The sequence below is a fragment of the Silurus aristotelis genome, assembly GCF_946808225.1.
Source record: "Silurus aristotelis genome assembly, chromosome: 18".
In the NCBI taxonomy this organism is placed as follows: Eukaryota; Metazoa; Chordata; class Actinopteri; order Siluriformes; family Siluridae; genus Silurus; species Silurus aristotelis.
Window position 1 is genome coordinate 23157108 of NC_139591.1, and position 18133 is coordinate 23175240.

At 41.1% G+C, this 18133-nt stretch overlaps 1 protein-coding gene across 3 annotated transcripts in view; it reads left to right on the forward strand.

Annotated features, from left to right (window-relative positions):
• lhx6a (LIM homeobox 6a) overlaps positions 1 to 17903 on the forward strand; it is a 21147-nt gene extending 3244 nt beyond the window's left edge. For 2 of the 3 annotated variants that reach the window (XM_083567757.1, XM_083567759.1), the window contains exons 2-8: positions 294 to 482; positions 2479 to 2600; positions 14440 to 14660; positions 14773 to 14873; positions 14972 to 15067; positions 15351 to 15525; positions 15979 to 17903. In XM_083567757.1, the coding sequence (XP_083423883.1) occupies positions 294 to 482; positions 2479 to 2600; positions 14440 to 14660; positions 14773 to 14873; positions 14972 to 15067; positions 15351 to 15525; positions 15979 to 16058 (984 nt within the window). In that variant the 3' untranslated portion in view covers positions 16059 to 17903. The remainder of the gene's footprint in view (positions 1 to 293; positions 483 to 2478; positions 2601 to 14439; positions 14661 to 14772; positions 14874 to 14971; positions 15068 to 15350; positions 15526 to 15978) is intronic. The other variant, XM_083567758.1, reaches the window with a different exon arrangement.
• Positions 17904 to 18133: the final 230 nt, after the last annotated feature.

The following is an 18133-nucleotide window of genomic DNA, read 5'->3' on the forward strand; positions in this document are numbered from 1 at the left end:
TATGCACATTGCGTGTGTGTGCGTGTGTGTGTGTGCGTGTGTGTGTGTGTGCGTGTGTGTGTGTGTGTGTGTGTGTGTGTGTGTGTGTGTGTGTGTGTGAGTGTGAGTGTGAGTGAATACAAATCGTTGAAGAAAGCTGTGTAATTAAGCTTTAAATTATGGCGCAATAACCGAATAATATTCATTTCGCAGTGTGGCTTCACGTGTTGTTTGATTTAGTTAACGCCTGTGCGCGTGTGCGTGTGCGTGTGTCTGTGCGTGTGTGTTTGTGTGCCCGCGCGTCTTGCGTATAGTCCCACTCCGACGGCGAATCCCAGAGGTCGGTGATGGAGAAAGAGGAGCCACGCTGCTCTCCCAGTCCTCCGTCCACGCCGTCGATCTGCTCGCCCACATCCAGCGCCTCCGCCTCCTCCGTCCCCTCCACCGGCAAGAACGTGTGCGCGAGCTGCGGCCTCGAGATCCTCGACAGGTACCTGCTCAAGGTGAGAAGAAAAGCCATGGCGTCTACAGCTCGCTTCAGACCACTGCTTGAGCTTGAGCTTCTTCTTCTTCTAGTTTTTTTTCTCCTTCTTCTTTGTGCTCAGCTCGTACATGGTGATGGTGATGGTGATGATGATGATGGTGGTGGTGAAGGTGATGATGACAGTGGTTACGATGATGGTGCAAGATAAAGGATTGCGCGCGCTGTGTGTGATGTGATGCACTTTCTCCTGGTTGCGCGTGCACGAGGCTGTGCCGTGATCGCGCATCAGATCGGATCGGAAAGTAACGCGTTTGCATGCGTCCGTTTGCGCGCGTGCGCTTGGAGTTATGGGGTCGATCATGATTATTTTATTTATAAATTTTTGTGAGTTGTCTCACGCAGGAACACAGCTGCGCGTGCGTGCATGCAAAGTGTTCTGATAAGACGAGTAATATGGGATTTTTTGTATTATTGTGTACATGATTATATATTTTTTTGCAGCAGCGATTTAATGAACACAAAAAGCGTAAAATGTGTGTAGAGTGAAATAAAATGGCGCATAAAAACTTTCATAGAGCTTTAAAGAAACAGAGGGTTAAAATGCATGGGTGTGCGTGTGTGTGTGTGGGGGGGGGGGAGGGGTGTTATTGTTGTGATTAGCACTAATATAATTATTTAAAGAATTATATAAGGGTAAAAAAAATATATGAACCGACGGTGTAAATGCGCGTCACACAGCGTGTCTTTATTTGCTTCAAAAAACTGAGGTGTTTGGTAAAAGCAAAAAAAAATCCAAAACACTAGTGGATGAAAGTGTGTGTGCTATTATTAGGTTTATTAGCTGTATAACACTAGGAGCGCGGTGGCGCTTTTTTTTTTTGAGTGTAGAAACAAATCGATGTTGTAAAATGCGCGTGCGTGTGGATTATCAGGATTTTTCTGATGGTCATTGTTCAAAATGTCTCGTGTTTTTAATGAAAACAAAAAAAAAGAAAAGTTTATTTTTTTAAGTTAAAAAGCACAATCTCACAAGCGTGAGAGCAGCAGCACGTGCAACTTGTGTTTCTCTTTAACAAGTGATCTGCCCCAATTAACCTGTTCAAGAACAACCGAGCAGCGTCTTCACGCGCTTCCAGGATTATTATTTATTTATTTAACACAGAATCATATATTTTCTCCTTTATAAGTACTATTCTTCGAATATCAGAATTTCGTTTTCCACCCTCTTTTCCTGTATTCTGTATTTTTATTATTTTCGGTGAAATGTGCAGGCACGAATAAAACACAAAACTAATTATTTTCCCCACATTTTTATCAAATAAAGTGGTCAAAACAACTGCTGCATGACTTATAAAATGTTTTATAATTGCATTATCATTATTATTATTTGTACTGTTATTATTTTATTGTTGTTAAATCAATACTTGCACGTGCACCTAATTCTTTAGCTTCTCCACAAAAAGAAATTTGTGTTCGATTGTTTTAATTTCCACCGTCGAAATAAATAAAATCCAGCGTTTGTCCTTCATAAGATAATCTGGGGTGTTTCTCTGGCATTGCGGAAATGCAACTTTTTTAAGGAGAAGAACGCAGTATGTGAGCGATCAGGTTTGGAATGAAGATAAGGACTGAGGGAAAGATCTTAGCAGGACACCTGTGTTTTGATCTTCTAGACATGAGCAAATTGTGTAAAATGCGTGCAAAAAAAAAAAATGCCATTAATAGTGAAGCGGATTATTGTGCACGTGAGTGAAGGCGGTTTTAGTGATACATTCTCTAATTAATAATTGTATTATTCATTCGCTATAAATGTGAATAAATTTGCACGAGCTCAAAAAGCGGCGCAGGTAAAAAAAAAGATTCGAAATCGACCGCAAGCGCAGTAATCATGTACCACAACCCACAGAAAATAAAATGTACTCGTGCATTATTATTATTATTATTATTATTATTATTATTATTATTATTATTATTATTATTAATAATAATAATTTTTCTGTTCTTGTTGCTGGCAGGTAAATAATCTGATGTGGCACGTGCGCTGTCTGGAGTGCTCGGTCTGCAGGACTTCACTGCGCCAACACAGCAGCTGCTACATCAAAAACAAGGAGATCTTCTGCAAAATGGATTATTTCAGGTAGGGTAAGTTTTTTTCCACTTCATCCCGAAGCCGGGCCGCTTTTCCTTTTCAGATTCCGAGGAGGAAAAAAGTTTGATTTTATGTTCCTTGAAACTTTAAACCTCTTTGGGTTTTTCTCAAACTTTGTACATTACTTTGAATGTTTAATAACAATTTTTTTAGACCAAATAATCTAAAAAAAAAATATTAATGTGTAAATATGGAGAATATTATAATGTATATGATTTGGGAAATGTATTGCAGACGAAGAGCATTAAAAAATATCAGTAATTACACACACACACACACACACACACACACACACACACACACACACACACACACACACACACACACACACACACACCCTATTCAATCTGTTCAGTGCAATTATTAAGTTCTATGTGTTTAAATAAAATGATTACAAAAATGAGGTTAACAAAATTTTATTTCATGATTGATGATACTTTTTTATCTTGGTGATCTTCCTGATCCAAAAGAGGAACATTTCAGTGCTTCATGCTTCACTTAATAAACAATATAAATGATTGAATGATGTGAGAAAGCTGCTCAGAGTACCTGTAGTACCTGTAGTACCTGTAGTACCTGTAGTACCTGTAGTACCTGTGTTTGTGACCACATTGTGTTTTGTTGTTTTCTGGTCAACGCAAAGTGCTTTTAAATGACTCTAAAACATTAAAGGTTCAATTTTTGACCATGTAAAAAAAGATACACAGCTGTGTTTTTTTATGAAGCTGAAATCAGTGAAACTCTGCACCATAAACAGAGTTCTGATTGGTCGTTTAATCGAACGGTGATGTTTTAGATTTGTATTTTGTCTGAATTTGCCCTGAGTATAAGAACAGATCCTTGGTGTTATACCAGATGTACCGTATGTAAAGATAAACTCACTGATAAACATTTCCTTCTTGTTGTTAGCGACTCGAGTCTGAGAGTCATATTATTCCTGCACCTATAGACAAAACGTAGACAAACTTATAGACCACTTATAATAGAATAATTTGAGGATGTGAGGATGGGAATTGTGACCAACTGAAAGTAATAATTTGACAGACAACAAGGCTTTGACTACATCACACCACACACACACACACACACACACACACACATATACACACACACACACACACACACACACACACACACACACACACACACACACACACACAGCCAGCAGTGAACACATCCTCCAGTATAATAGTAATGTCATGGTGGCAGATTGTGGGGGTATTTTGATGGCGTGGGGTTCGGAGTGCTGAGTGCCGAGTGAAAAGATACGAGCTGCTGTGAAATTGTCTTCAGGATGTGATGGGATGTGAGGGGTTTTGTGTGTGTGTGTGTGTGTGTGTGTGTGTGTGTGTGTGTGTGTGTGTGAGAGATGTGGTGATTGCAGAGCGTGCAGGATGTTGGCCTGCCTTCTTCTCGGCTTGTTCCTCTCACGGGCCGTGTGAAGTGACTGGCCGCCTTTTTACAGCTGATACTGTGTTTTTAGGGGAACATTTGTTTTCTGTGTTAGAGCCAATAATCTGAAGTGATGCTTCACATGATAGGCTGTGAATGCCGCTGGCTCTTCACGGACCGTGTTGGGGCTGGGTGCACACACACACACACACACACACACACACACACACACACACACACACACACACACACACACACACACACACACACACACACATCTGTGCAGCAGTTTTGTTGGAGAAAGGCACAAGTGCTGGGTGTAGATCAGTAGTGTTCATAGGGAATGTTTTTTTGCCAGCTTTGTGTCACTTGTGTGTGTGTGTGTGTGTGTGTGTGTGTGTGTGTGTGTGTGTGTTTTCTCTTTATTCTGCATTCAATCAAAGAGGAGATAGATCAGATTAAAATCAGCATACAGAGATAACACCGTCCTGGATTGATTTTTTTTTTTTCTTTTTTTTTTTTGCTGTGTGATTTGTTAATAAAAATCTTACACAACGCTGCATTAAAATCCCAAACACATGCATTTCACACACACTGCATATTAATCTTTTTTTAATCTCACTCATGTCCTTAAGGCAATTTTTTTGCACAAAAAAACCCCATCTAAACTCAAATTAAAGCGACCCTCTGGGAATTTTGTTCTTATCACTAAAATAAAATGTAAAAAAAAGCAAGAAAGGAAAACCTGGTTCCCACAGCTTCTAGCTTTCAGCCCTACGTATGTATTTAGGTTTTTTTTTTACTATTTATATGGAGGCCTTTGTATACCAAGGCATCATGGGAACATTACCGGAGGCCACGCGGTGATTGACTGTGTTAGATATTCTTGCAGACAAGTAAAAAGCCGGCTGTAATAGTTTCAAGTTGTCATGCAGTCAGGCGTAAGTGAGTGAAGCTCTCTGTGAGGATCGAACCCTCAGCTCTTTGAGAAGTTTCCTTCAGCAGCTCTCAGACCTTCTCTCGGTGTGCCGCTCAGTCCTGAGATCAGGAGATAAAATGGAGTTGGTCCAAGATGCTGTCAAAAAAAAAAAAAAACACTGCATGATTTTATGGCTTGCAGATTCCAAAAATATGGTTCAGATACACATTAAAGCTGCAAAGTGCCAAGCATTTTGTATCTCCTGTATCTTTAATATGTTTCTTTGACCTGCAGACATGAAGATAATGAGCTTAAAAAAAGACTCAAAACTGCACAATTTTCACAATTAAAATTTTTTTTGTAAAGTTTTTTTCTGACAGTGTGGAGAGAAAAATCTCTTCACAGAAATCTGGATGTGACTGTAGATTTAGATGTTTATTCGATTCCTGCTCAGGTCCATCACTCGCTCCTGACTTGTTTGGGTCCAAAGAAGTCATATTTTATATTTGTTTGTTTACATGTTTACTGATAATTACATGTTTACTGATAATAACATGTTTCCAGAAACATTAAATATTTTCAAGGTTTTCTCATATTATTTGAAAGAATGTTTTTGTTTTATCGAGCTCATTAATTTAATGCTTTATTAATAGAAACAAATTCTAGAACATGGCGTTCATTTCTATTAGTTTGGATATTCCTTTATGCATGCAGCATTATTATTGATATATTTCTTTGTACATTAAGTTTCTCTATGTTTGGATATGAGGTCATAGGGTTTCTATTTCTTTCTGCATAATATTGTAACATTTCTATTCATTTGTACAGGAGGTTCTAGAGTTTCTATTCCTTTGTGCATCGGGATTCTTGAGTTTATATTCCGCTGTAAATCTAGTGTTAGGGTTGATATACTTCTTTGTACATAGAGTTCTAGAGTTTTCATTAGTTTGGATATAGGGTTCTAGGGTTTCACATTTTTCTGTGCATGGAGTTGTAAAAGTTGTATTTATTCGTGCTTGAGGTTCTAGAGTTTTCATTCCTAAATGAGTTGGGCCGTGAGGTTTCTATTTCTTAGTGCATTGGGTTCTACAGTTTCTGTTCCTGTGTGTTTGTGGCATCCTTTTTCTTTGTGCATAGGGTTCTACAGCTGCATGAGGTTCTATTCTGTTGTGCACCAGACTCAGCGCTTTGTACTCATTGTTCTAAAGCATCTGTTTCTTTGTAAATGCGACTGTATTATAGAGTTCCCATTCCTTTGTGTTTGGGGTTCTAGAGCTCCTTTTGTAGACATGATTCTAGAATTTTTTCTTTGCTCATCTTTCTCTTTCTTTCGCTTTCTGAATTCCTTTGTGCTTGGATATTTCATTGGCCTATTCTTCATGTGCGGGGTTCTAGAATCTCTTCCTGCATGTGTGCCTGGAATTCTAGAATTTCGTTTCCTCTAAGGATTAGGGTCTTCTTGCATGGATAAATCATAGCTGGTGATTCCTTTGTACACGTTAGTGTAGGAGTTCTATTCCTTTGAATGTAAGGTTCAAAATTTCTTGGTCCATGTGAATAATGTGATATAAATAAATCTGGAATAGGAAAACTTCATTCCAAAATGAAAAATGAGAAATTTTGGCTTTTCAGCAGGCTTACACGAAACTATGTGGCTTGGAAATGATGTGTCTCCCAGACGGAACCTGACAGACAGACACCGAGAGAAAGAGAGAGAGAGAGAGAGAGAAAGAGAGAGAGAGAGAGAGAGAGAGAGAGAGAAGGAGAACATAAGTTCATCTGGTGTTAATCTTGAAGTGACTCTGAGCTACAAAATGTAGTAGGCAGAAATCTGTCTAGAATAATGTCTCATTAATTGGTCACACTCTTTAACGATCCCTGCAGGTAAATTAGCAGCTACTCTACATGTCCACGTTGATGGTCTGGAGATACAGAACCTATAATCTGATGTCCTGTAGAGCGCAGTTATGTGTTTTGAGCTAAAAATCAGGAGACGTAGACGTGGATGTGTCGGTCTCTCGTCTGCGCCGGATTGACAGCTGCTCTAATCGGGTGTAATTGCAGGAAATCAGAGTGGGTTTACTCTCAGCAGCAGGGGAGGCAGGACACTGCCGAGGCTGTACCTAAGGAGAAAAAAAAAACAAGCGAACAGGCCGAGGAGCATAAGTGGAGGGCCACACAGGAAGACAGAGATGACTTTTAATCAGACAAGGAGAAGAGGCTCAACTCGGCTCCTCACGTCTCTCCTCCACAAGTCTTCATGATGTTTTTACTGACTTCTATTGTTACAGGAAACTCCAAAAAAAACCACTATGATTAAATGTTCCTAATTTCCTATGAAGTGATAAAATTTCACCTGAAGCCTGAATGAAGGTGGAGGATGATTTTTTATGAGTAAAGTGTGTTTAGGTCGTTTCAGGAGCCTCCACATTCCACATGTGACGTGTCACATTGAGCACGTTGTCATAACTTCCTCTCAAAGTAAACAGATGGTTTCTGGAAATGATCGAACCTCACATCACACATCAGGAGTAATCCTCCAGGCTTGTACCTCCTCAGGTTTGGGTGTTTTTTCTGTTATTTTATCCCAGTTATATACCTGCTGCTCAAAACACTGCTCTTTGCTCCTGCTGTAATGTGAGGTGATGGTGGTGGTGAAGAAGGTGGTAGTTATAGATGTGCTGGTTGGATCCTCAGTGCTGGTGTAGGTAGAGGAGGAAAAAGTGATAGTGGTAGTAAAAATTAAGTTATTAACGATAGTGATGATGGTGTAGTTAGTGGCGACAGTGTTAATAGTAATGGTGGGGTGTTAATAATGATAGTCATGGTGTGGTGTAGTTAGTGGTGGTGTTGATAATGATGGTGATGATAGTGTCTTAGTGGTGGTGGTGATTATAGTGATAGTGTGGATACTGATGGTGTTGGTAGTGTAGTTAGTGGTGGTGGTGTTGATACTGATGGCGTTAGTCATGTAGTTAGTGGTGGTGGTGTTGATAGTGATGGTGTTTGCAGGGGTGGTGTTAGTGATTGTGTTAATAATGATAGTCATAGTGTGGTGTTGATAGTGATGGTCTTAATAGTGATAATATTGGTAGTGTAGTTAGTGGTGGTGGTGTTGATAGTGGTGGTGTTGATAGTGATGGTGTTGATAGTTTTGGTGTTGATAGTAGTGGCATTAATAGTGGTGGTGCTGATAGTTATGGTGTTGGTAGTGATGGTCTTGATAGTGGTGGTCTTGATAGTGATAATATTGGTAGTGTAGTTAGTGGTGATGGTGTTGGTAGTGGTGGTGTTGATAGTGGTGCTGTTGGTAGTGATGGTGTTGATAGTAATGGTGTTGATAGTGGTGCTGTTGGTAGTGATGGTGTTGGTAGTGTTGGTGCTGATAGTGGTGGTGTTGATAGTGATGGTGTTGGTAGTGGTGGTGTTGATAGTGATGGTGTTGATAGCAATGGTGTTGATAGTGATGGTGTTGATAGTGGTGCTGTTGGTAGTGATGGTGTTGGTAGTGGTGGTGTTGATAGTGATGGTGTTGATAGTGATGGTGTTGATAGTGGTTGTGTTGGTAGTGTTGGTGCTGAAAGTGATGGTGTTGATAGTGATGGTGCTGATAGTGATGGTGTTGATAGTGGTGGTGTTGATAGTGGTGGTGTTGATAGTGATGGTGTTGATAGTGATGGTGTTGATAGTGGTTGTGTTGGTAGTGTTGGTGCTGATAGTGATGGTGTTGATAGTGGTGGTGTTGATAGTGATGGTGTTGATAGTGGTGGTGTTGATAGTGATGGTGTTGGTAGTGGTGGTGTTGATAGTGGTTGTGTTGGTAGTGATGGTGTTGGTAGTGTTGGTGCAGATAGTGGTGATGTTGATAGTGATGGTGTTGATAGTGATGGTGTTGATAGTGATGGTGTTGATAGTGATGGTGTTGATAGTGTTGGTGCTGATAGTGATGGTGTTGATAGTGGTGGTGTTGATAGTGATGGTGTTGATAGTGGTTGTGTTGATAGTGTTGGTGCTGATAGTGATGGTGTTGATAGTGATGGTGTTGATAGTGGTTGTGTTGGTAGTGATGGTGTTGATAGTGATGGTGTTGATAGTGATGGTGTTGATAGTGGTGGTGTTGATAGTGATGGTGTTGATAGTGGTTGTGTTGGTAGTGTTGGTGTTGATAGTGATGGTGTTGATAGTGGTTGTGTTGGTGGTGTTGGTGCTGATAGTGATGGTGCTGATAGTGATGGTGTTGATAGTGATGGTGTTGATAGTGGTTGTGTTGGTAGTGTTGGTGCTGATAGTGATGGTGTTGATAGTGATGGTGTTGATAGTGATGGTGTTGATAGTGGTTGTGTTGGTGGTGTTGGTGCTGATAGTGATGGTGCTGATAGTGATGGTGTTGATAGTGATGGTGTTGATAGTGATGGTGTTGATAGTGGTTGTGTTGGTGGTGTTGGTGCTGATAGTGATGGTGCTGATAGTGATGGTGTTGATAGTGATGGTGTTGATAGTGGTTGTGTTTGTAGTGTTGGTGCTGATAGTGATGGTGTTGATAGTGATGGTGTTGATAGTGGTTGTGTTGGTGGTGTTGGTGCTGATAGTGATGGTGCTGATAGTGATGGTGTTGATAGTGATGGTGTTGATAGTGGTTGTGTTGGTAGTGTTGGTGCTGATAGTGATGGTGTTGATAGTGATGGTGTTGATAGTGGTTGTGTTGGTGGTGTTGGTGCTGATAGTGATGGTGCTGATAGTGATGGTGTTGATAGTGATGGTGTTGATAGTGGTTGTGTTGGTAGTGTTGGTGCTGATAGTGATGGTGTTGATAGTGATGGTGTTGATAGTGGTTGTGTTGGTGGTGTTGGTGCTGATAGTGATGGTGCTGATAGTGATGGTGTTGATAGTGATGGTGTTGATAGTGGTTGTGTTGGTAGTGTTGGTGCTGATAGTGATGGTGTTGATAGTGATGGTGTTGATAGTGGTTGTGTTGGTGGTGTTGGTGCTGATAGTGATGGTGCTGATAGTGATGGTGTTGATAGTGATGGTGTTGATAGTGATGGTGTTGATAGTGGTTGTGTTTGTAGTGTTGGTGCTGATAGTGATGGTACTGTTGTTAGTGGTGGTCGAGATTTCCACATTTTTTCAAACAGTCATGTATCATTACAGAGAAGTTGTGTTGTTTGTGCGGTTTGGTTCTGTCAGAACCCAGTTTAGTAAAATACACAATGCCACTGAACAGCTTTGAAACCTGTTCAATGATTACAGATGTTTTTTTATGTTAAAGCAAACAAGCAGAAAGACAAAATTACATCAAACCTCTGTAAGAGTCTCTGTGCTGAGCTGAAACTCTGTGGTGAAACAGGAATATTTAAGGTTCTCACTCAGATTACATTAGAATTTCTAAACCCTTTTCTTTACACATTACATTCAAATTCTTTTATCAGGGGGATTAAAAATGTATATATACACTTTTAGAATTACTTTGAGCAGTTGATTCAAGAATTTCTAATTCTTTATTCTTTTGGTTGTAGGATTTTTTATTCCTTTTTCTACAGTTTTCTTTTTGTGTTGTATTCGGTGTTTGAGACGGATTTGTGAAGTTGGGACACATTTCTAAGATTTCTCAACATAGCAGGTCAGTTAGCGATGGATGCTAAATGTAATAACAGTGTAATTACAGCATTCCAAGGCTTTACTTGGTCATGTCTACACAGACACACACACACACACACATATATATATATATATGTGTTGATGAAATGTTGATGTTCAAGACAGTTTTGTTTTGTTTCCACATCACCTCATCCTTCTTGATGTACAAATGTTAGCATCCAAATCAATCACTGACTAGCTTATACTCTGTGTTTTCTGGTCGCCTAGCAACAGTGTCTTAATGACTCCAACCACTTGAACAGAAGACGTATTGTGCTGTGCAACGTTCTCCCAAATCTAAGGCGCAAAATTCACAGTTTTCGTTTAAATGGATCTCATTCCTGGGCCATGAATAGAAACATAACATTAGCAGTAATTTTCTGCTAAAAAATACAATAAAATCAGCATTAAACAGAAAAGCATCGCATTAATCACACCAGGGTTTGGGAACCTGAGTGCGGATTAAAAATAGGAAAAATGGTTTCGTCAGGAACGTTCCAGTTGAGTTATCTGTGAGCCTGTAGACTGCAATGATGTCATTTTTAGTGAATAAAAATCCAACCCCAAACTCCCCCTTGCTCTTATCCCCACCCCCACCCCCCTACCAAGCCCTGAACAAGGGCCCCTCGGCTGCACCATTCGGCCTGCAAGCTTGGTGTCATCATTCTTGGGACGAAGGGAAACAGGAACCAGCCAAATCAGTCATCTTGATAACCCACATTTCTCTGTGGTTGGAGGAGGTGGTGTGCGACACGTTATTTACACAAGCGCTCCGTGTGCCAGAGGTGTGGTGGTGGTGGTCGATGGGTCCATGCATGTGTGTGTGTGTGTGTGTGTGTGTGTGTGTGTGTGTGTGTGTGTGTTTGTGAGAAGGTCTAAGAATTGGGGCTCCCATGCAAACCACCACCATCTGCACAGCATTAGTCTCAGCCGTTGTGCCAAACCACTCTGACCTTCTTCACAATCTCCTTCTCAACACTGACCTTCTCCACAATCTCTGTCTCAACACTGATTTTCTCCACAATCACCTTCTCAACACTGACCTTCTCTACTATGTTTTTCTCCACAATGACCTTCTCAACACCATCGTTCTCCACACTGACTTACCCCACACTAAACTCCTCCACATTGTTCTCCACCACATTAACCTTCTCCACACCAACCTTCTCCACACTGACCAGACCTGGGCATGTCTAAAGTGTTTGTTCTTTATTACATTATAATTATAAGCCTATAAATGTTTATAATAATTTATTATTTATAATTAATTTGAAGACCTAAAATAAGGATTTAATTTTATAGAAACCAAGACAACACTGTTATAGTGGCCTGAAATAACCATGCCCACATCTCTAGCAAAGTGTATTTGTGTGGAGCGGGTCAGTGTGGAGGTTGGTGTGGAGGAGAACAGTGTGGGGAATTTTAGTGTGGAGGAGGTTGATGTAGAAAAGTTTGGCGTGAAAAAGGTCATTTTTGAAGTGTTCAGTGTGGAGGAGAACGGTGTGGAGAAGGGTGGTATTGAGAAGGTCAGTGTGGAGGAGGTCAGCATGGAGGAGATTGGGGTGGAGAAGGTTGGTGTAGAGCAGGGGCGATTTTAGGATTTCTTTAATGGGGTGGCACAGGGGGGACCAAGAACAAGTCAGGTAGGCCCATGGGAAAGGTCATGTGCCCCAACACAAGTGAGATGACATCAAAAATTTCAATTTAATGCAATTTTTATAGTCTTCTGAGGCATGACAGATAAATTACAATTGCAATTAAATACATGAATATCAGTAATTCTTTCATTACAATCCCCATTTCCAACATTTGAAGCTGAGCTGTTGCGAAAAGGGGCGGGGCTTATTTCAGGGCTGCAAAGAATCGAACAGATCTGTCTGTCTATCCTAGTGTCCTTAAAAATGATTATATGTTTTGAAATTGCATCAGGGTTTCTGTATATCATGCTGTATGTCTGCTTTTCTTCTACGGATTTCTGTAATGCTGTTGTTTTATATTATATCCTGAATACACTTCAATATAATTAACTTTTATTTGTATTGAGCTTTTAACAATGACATCGTCTCAGAGCAGCTTTACACAGATATTATGGTGAAAAAAATGAATAAGAAAAGTTTGTCCCTGATTTACAAGCCAGTGGAGACTGTGGTGAAGGAAAAACTCCCTGAGATGCAGAAGGAAGAAACCTTGAAAGAAACCAGACTCAAGAGGGAACCTCATCCTCATCTGGGTGCCACCAAATGTCCATTTATTACAGATAAACGATGTTGAGGTGCAGTAATGGAGAGTGTAGCAGACTGTTGAGAGAGAGAGAGAGAGAGAGAGAAAGAGAGAGAGAGAGAGAGAGAGAGAGAGAGAGAGAGAGAGAGAGAGAGAGAGAGAGAGAGAGAGAGAGAGAAGAGGTGTGACAGGGATTGAAAAATGTGGATTATTAAATCTCCTTATTGTTGTATAAATGTGCACTGTGCAGCAGAACTAAAAAGGAGAACCAGAGGGTAACACAGACATGAGGATCTCTGGGATAAGAGACACCACGCTCCCTTTTATATATCCATGATCCCTCCAGATCTGCTCCTTTACCTCACAAACACCTACTGACTAAAGACTGAATGTGTTCAGCTTAGACTTAAACACTGTGTGTCTGAGTACTGAACACTGATTGAAAGGTTGTTCCATAACTGTGGGGTTTATAAGAGAAAAATCTGCCCCTGCTGGAGTCTTCATTATTTGAGGTACCAACAAATAGCCTGCACCTTTTAATCTAAGTAGGCGTGGAGGATCATCCTGGTACAGAAGTTCACTCAGATACTGCGGCGTGAGAGCGTTAAGTGCTTTATATGTCAGTAGTAGTATTTTATAATCAGTGTGAGATGTAATTGGGAGCAGTGTAGATGATTAAAACAGGGCTGATGTGCTCATATTTTCTAGATCTAGTGAGGACTCTTGCTGCGGCATTCTGAACTAACTGAAGCTTATTTCTGCACTTACTCCAACACCCAGACAGTAAAGCGTTACAGTAGTCTAATCTAGATGTTACAAAAGCATCTACTAGTTTTTCTGCATCCTGTAACGACATCATATTTCTAATTTTAGCAATATTTCTAAGGTGAAAGAAGGAGATCCTGGTGATATTATTCACGTGAGACTCAAAGGAAAGACTCGGGTCAATAATCACACCGAGGTCTTTAACTACTGTACACACTGAAACAGAAACACCATCCAGAGATGCTACGGAATCGGAAAGTTTACTTCTGGCTGCATGTGGTCCTAGTAAAAGTACTTCCGTCTTATCCGAATTCCGTCCAAATACGTATTTTTTTTTGTTTTATTTTTTATGAACAATTAGACCACTTTAGAACATCATCATTATTTGGAAGACATCATGGTTTTTACTGTAGGTTTAGTTTAATATCTCAGTTCTTGCCCAAACAGCTGAGTGTGATTTCTTCACATGGTGAATATCACAATTATGTGAAGTTTTAGAAAGTTGCAACAGACTCCCTAACGCTTAATCTGCTTTCGCTTAGATTTTTGGAGGTAAGCAGACATTAGGGCTCTTTTCTCAATTGTTGAGTTTAGATCCTGGTGATGTTTGAATCAGTCCGATGTTTTTGTTCGTAAGTCATAGAGACATAAGCCAATCATGGGTGTCTGTGAGCTCCGGTATGTAGAAGAAGGCAGATAGCTGTTTTCTCTGAGTTTGAAAAAAATGTGGTTTCTGGATTCTTGGTTGGAAACCTATGATAAGGGAGGTACTTCGCATGAGAACAAAAATTTATGGTTGAGACAGGTAGAAATGATATGTGTAAAAGATACATGTGTAGATGAACACATATCATCTGCAGAGTATTGATGCGCCAGGCCTTGTCTCTCTCACAGTAGGTTTGGTACTAAGTGTGCCCGCTGCGGACGCCAGATCTACGCCAGCGACTGGGTGAGACGAGCTCGTGGGAACGCTTACCACCTGGCCTGCTTCGCCTGCTTCTCCTGCAAACGGCAACTTTCCACTGGAGAGGAGTTTGGCTTGGTGGAGGAGAAGGTGTTGTGCAGGATCCACTATGACACCATGGTGGAGAACCTGAAGCGGGCGGCTGAGAGCGGTGAGTACGCTGTGTGATCACGAGCTGTGGAGATTCCTTGTATTTGGTGGACATTTCGAGATCTAGCATATACTGAGGGCTTGTGCATCTCTCTCTTGAATTCTTCGTACAGGAAGTGGCCTCACTCTGGAAGGAGCCGTGCCGTCGGAGCAGGACAGCCAGCCCAAACCGGCGAAACGTGCTCGCACCTCCTTCACCGCTGAGCAGCTTCAGGTACGAAGCCCTGATTCTAAAAACATGAGAATCTTTTATTACATAACACGACCAGGGTGCTTCAGGTCCATAATGGTTTTGCGCCGCTTCGTGTGCAGGTGATGCAGGCTCAGTTCGCACAGGATAACAATCCTGACGCTCAGACGCTGCAGAAGCTAGCAGACATGACAGGGCTGAGCAGACGAGTCATACAGGTGAGACTGCTTTTACTCTCACTTCCACTGATTATCTCTGAGTTCCTTAGTTGGGCTCAGGATGTGTCTTCTGATTCATGAATGAATAAAACGCTGTATTCATTATCAAACTGTTTTTGGATTAAGAAGAATAAAACACTTCCTGCTTCATTACAACATGCTGTTATGGATCTGTTGCGTTTTATGCCATGAAGCTCTTTACCTTTAATAGGAGGGTGAGGGATGTAGTGTAAAGACAGTGTGGCAGAAAGAGGCAACTTTAACTGTCCTGTTTTGTTTGCAGGTTTGGTTTCAGAATTGTCGAGCGAGACACAAAAAGCACACGCCGCAGCATGGTGGCCCTCCTCAGGCCCACCCGCAGGCACGCATGCCCCCCTCGCTGCCTGACGAGCTGCATTACTCACCTTTTGGCAGCCCGGACAGAGCGCGCATGGTGGCACTGCGAGGCTACATCGACAGTAAGTGACTAATATATATATTACTAGGACTATTACTATACTTTAATTATTTAATTATTATAAATAAGTGAGCTGCTACATGAATATGATGTATCAGAACACTACGGAGAACGTGGCATGTCCCGAGAGTCACATAGAATACAGATTAACATGGCAGAGGTAGAGCTGTGACTTTCTGGAGACAGAACCAAAAAAAACCGTCTGGTTTTATCTGATCTTTGTTTTTGGACTACAAAGGCGTGTGTGTGAAAGTGGCGCATGGAAATCGCATCGCATCGAGAGCTGCTTCATATGTATCTTAAATGTATTGTATCGTCGACTATACATCGAGCTGCGAAATGCATCGGCCTCAGTTATGGAGATGCACAGTCCTAGTGTGTGTGTGTGTGTGTGTGTGTGTGTGTGTGTGTGTGTGTGTGTGTTTGTATTAATCCCTTGTTTCTGCATTTGCAGGTCATCCGTTCTCGGTGCTAACCACACAGAGTCTCCCCCACCAGGCCATGTCTCTGCCTCAGCTGCCCCTCAGCCGCTAACCCACCCCACCACGCTGACCCCTGACCCCTCAACCCTGACCTCCTGCTCCTAACATCCGTCCTCTCTTCAGAGGTCGCCTCTGGCTGAAGGACAGCGTCACCGTCCCCGCGTGCTCTTGACCTCCGACCTCACGAGGAGACGGGCGTTTCCCCCCTGCCCATCAGCGGACGGGATTTTCCTCACCTGCAGGCGAATCGCGCGCACACCTGTGAGCTGTTAGCGGCGGCTCAGGGACCTTGTAACGAGAAGAGCAGGATGGGAACCTGTACAGCGCACACTGAAAAGTGTTTTCATGTCGGACTGCTTGGAGAACGTTCACGCGGGATTTAAACAAAGTAAAGACCCCATGGAGAGGGACGCAGGGACGTAGCGAGAGGTTTTTTCTGAAAATAGGTTTTTTAAAACCGCTAAAACAAACGATTATTTGCTGAGTACGGAGACGATCTGTGTTCGTTCCCAAGTGTTTACATGGATCTACAGCACAGACTGCATCTCTCTCTCTCTCTCTCTCTCTCTCTCTCTCTTTCTTTCTCTGCTTCGGATGGATTTAAGCCACTTTCATCGCCTGCTAATAACATCTACATCTCGCTCCATCCGGTGTTCAAAAAAAGGATTCCTGCCTGAGACGTACAACGTCTGATCTGAACAACTTCAAAATTTACACGTCTGATTTTTACGGTTCTGGCCGAGGATGGACGATACGATACAGAGGACAAACAAAATCACACAATACTTGAAGACGCTTATTCGAGAGGGTTGAAGTGAACTGCAGAGTCCACAGATTGAAAAAAATTCAAATGATTATTTTTTAATTGGTGTAGATTAGAATCTACTCGTTACTGTCAGTAATAATGGAGTCCGTCAGTGTTATAAAAAGTCACTGTATTTACAACAAAAAAAAAAATGTAAAGAAAAATTCTACAGCCCTCATTTACGGTGGCCGAGAAGTGCAAAACACATTAACAAATCCGAAAACACAACGACAAGTCAGACAAACCGGAAAAGGTAGGTATAGTTTGTGAATGGAAACTTACAGATCATTAGACATATATACAAGATATACATTTGAATGACAGGTGTCTCGTCCAATGATCGTTAAGTTTCCATTCCCTAACTGTACCTACCTTTTTTAACCTAATTTGGTTTCGGATTTGTTAATGTGTTTTGCACTTCTCGGCCACCGTACCTCATTTCAGCATGTGTTCGCTTCGTCTTCAGAGGATGTGAAGAAGCTTGAGCTTTTTTTTTTTGTTTTTATTAAAAGTCATAAAACGTGTAATAAAAAATGTGACAGGATATTTATCCTTTTTTTTTGATGATCAGATGTGAAGTTTCCCAGAGAGTAGAAAGAGGCGAGAAATCCAGTAAACAAAATGCGTTTCTTTTTTTGTGTCCTGATCATGTTCTGGAAGCAGATTATGTGTGTGTGTGTGTGTGTGTGTGTGTGTGTGTGTGTTTTTCTGTTGTTTGTTTTTTTTGCAGTTTTGTGTCCGTCATGCTGGTGCCTGGCTCGGCCCTGATTTGGGACTGATTGTTTTTTGGGTTTTTTTTTATAATATAGAAAAATAAATAATTAGATAAATAAATAAATGAATAAAAAAAGCTGTAGCTGTCACTAAACTGTACATTTGTATTGTGTGTTCTGAACTCGATCGTAAAGGATGCTGATGATGATAATGATGATGATAATGAGGAGGAGGATGAAGACGAAGCCTCAATGTTCTTGTATTTATTGAAACCGATATTAGCCTGTAAAGCACTTTCTTTTTCTCTCCCCTTTGTCGCGTTGTCTGTTTTGTAAAAATGGAAAAAAAAATCGAATGAATAAATGACGTAAAACTGGGCATTTTATTGGTTCTTGGGCACACACACACACACACACACACACACACACACACATTCAAAAACAAAAATTCAATGTATGATAGAGAGAGAGAGAAAGACAGAGAGAGAGAAAAAGAGAAAGAGGGGGGGAGAGAGAGAGAGAGAGAGAGAGAGAGAGAGAGAGAAATCAGGAGCTCCTCAAGTTCTCAGACGCTGATTGACTACGAGGCAAATGAGAAGCAGCTTTTCT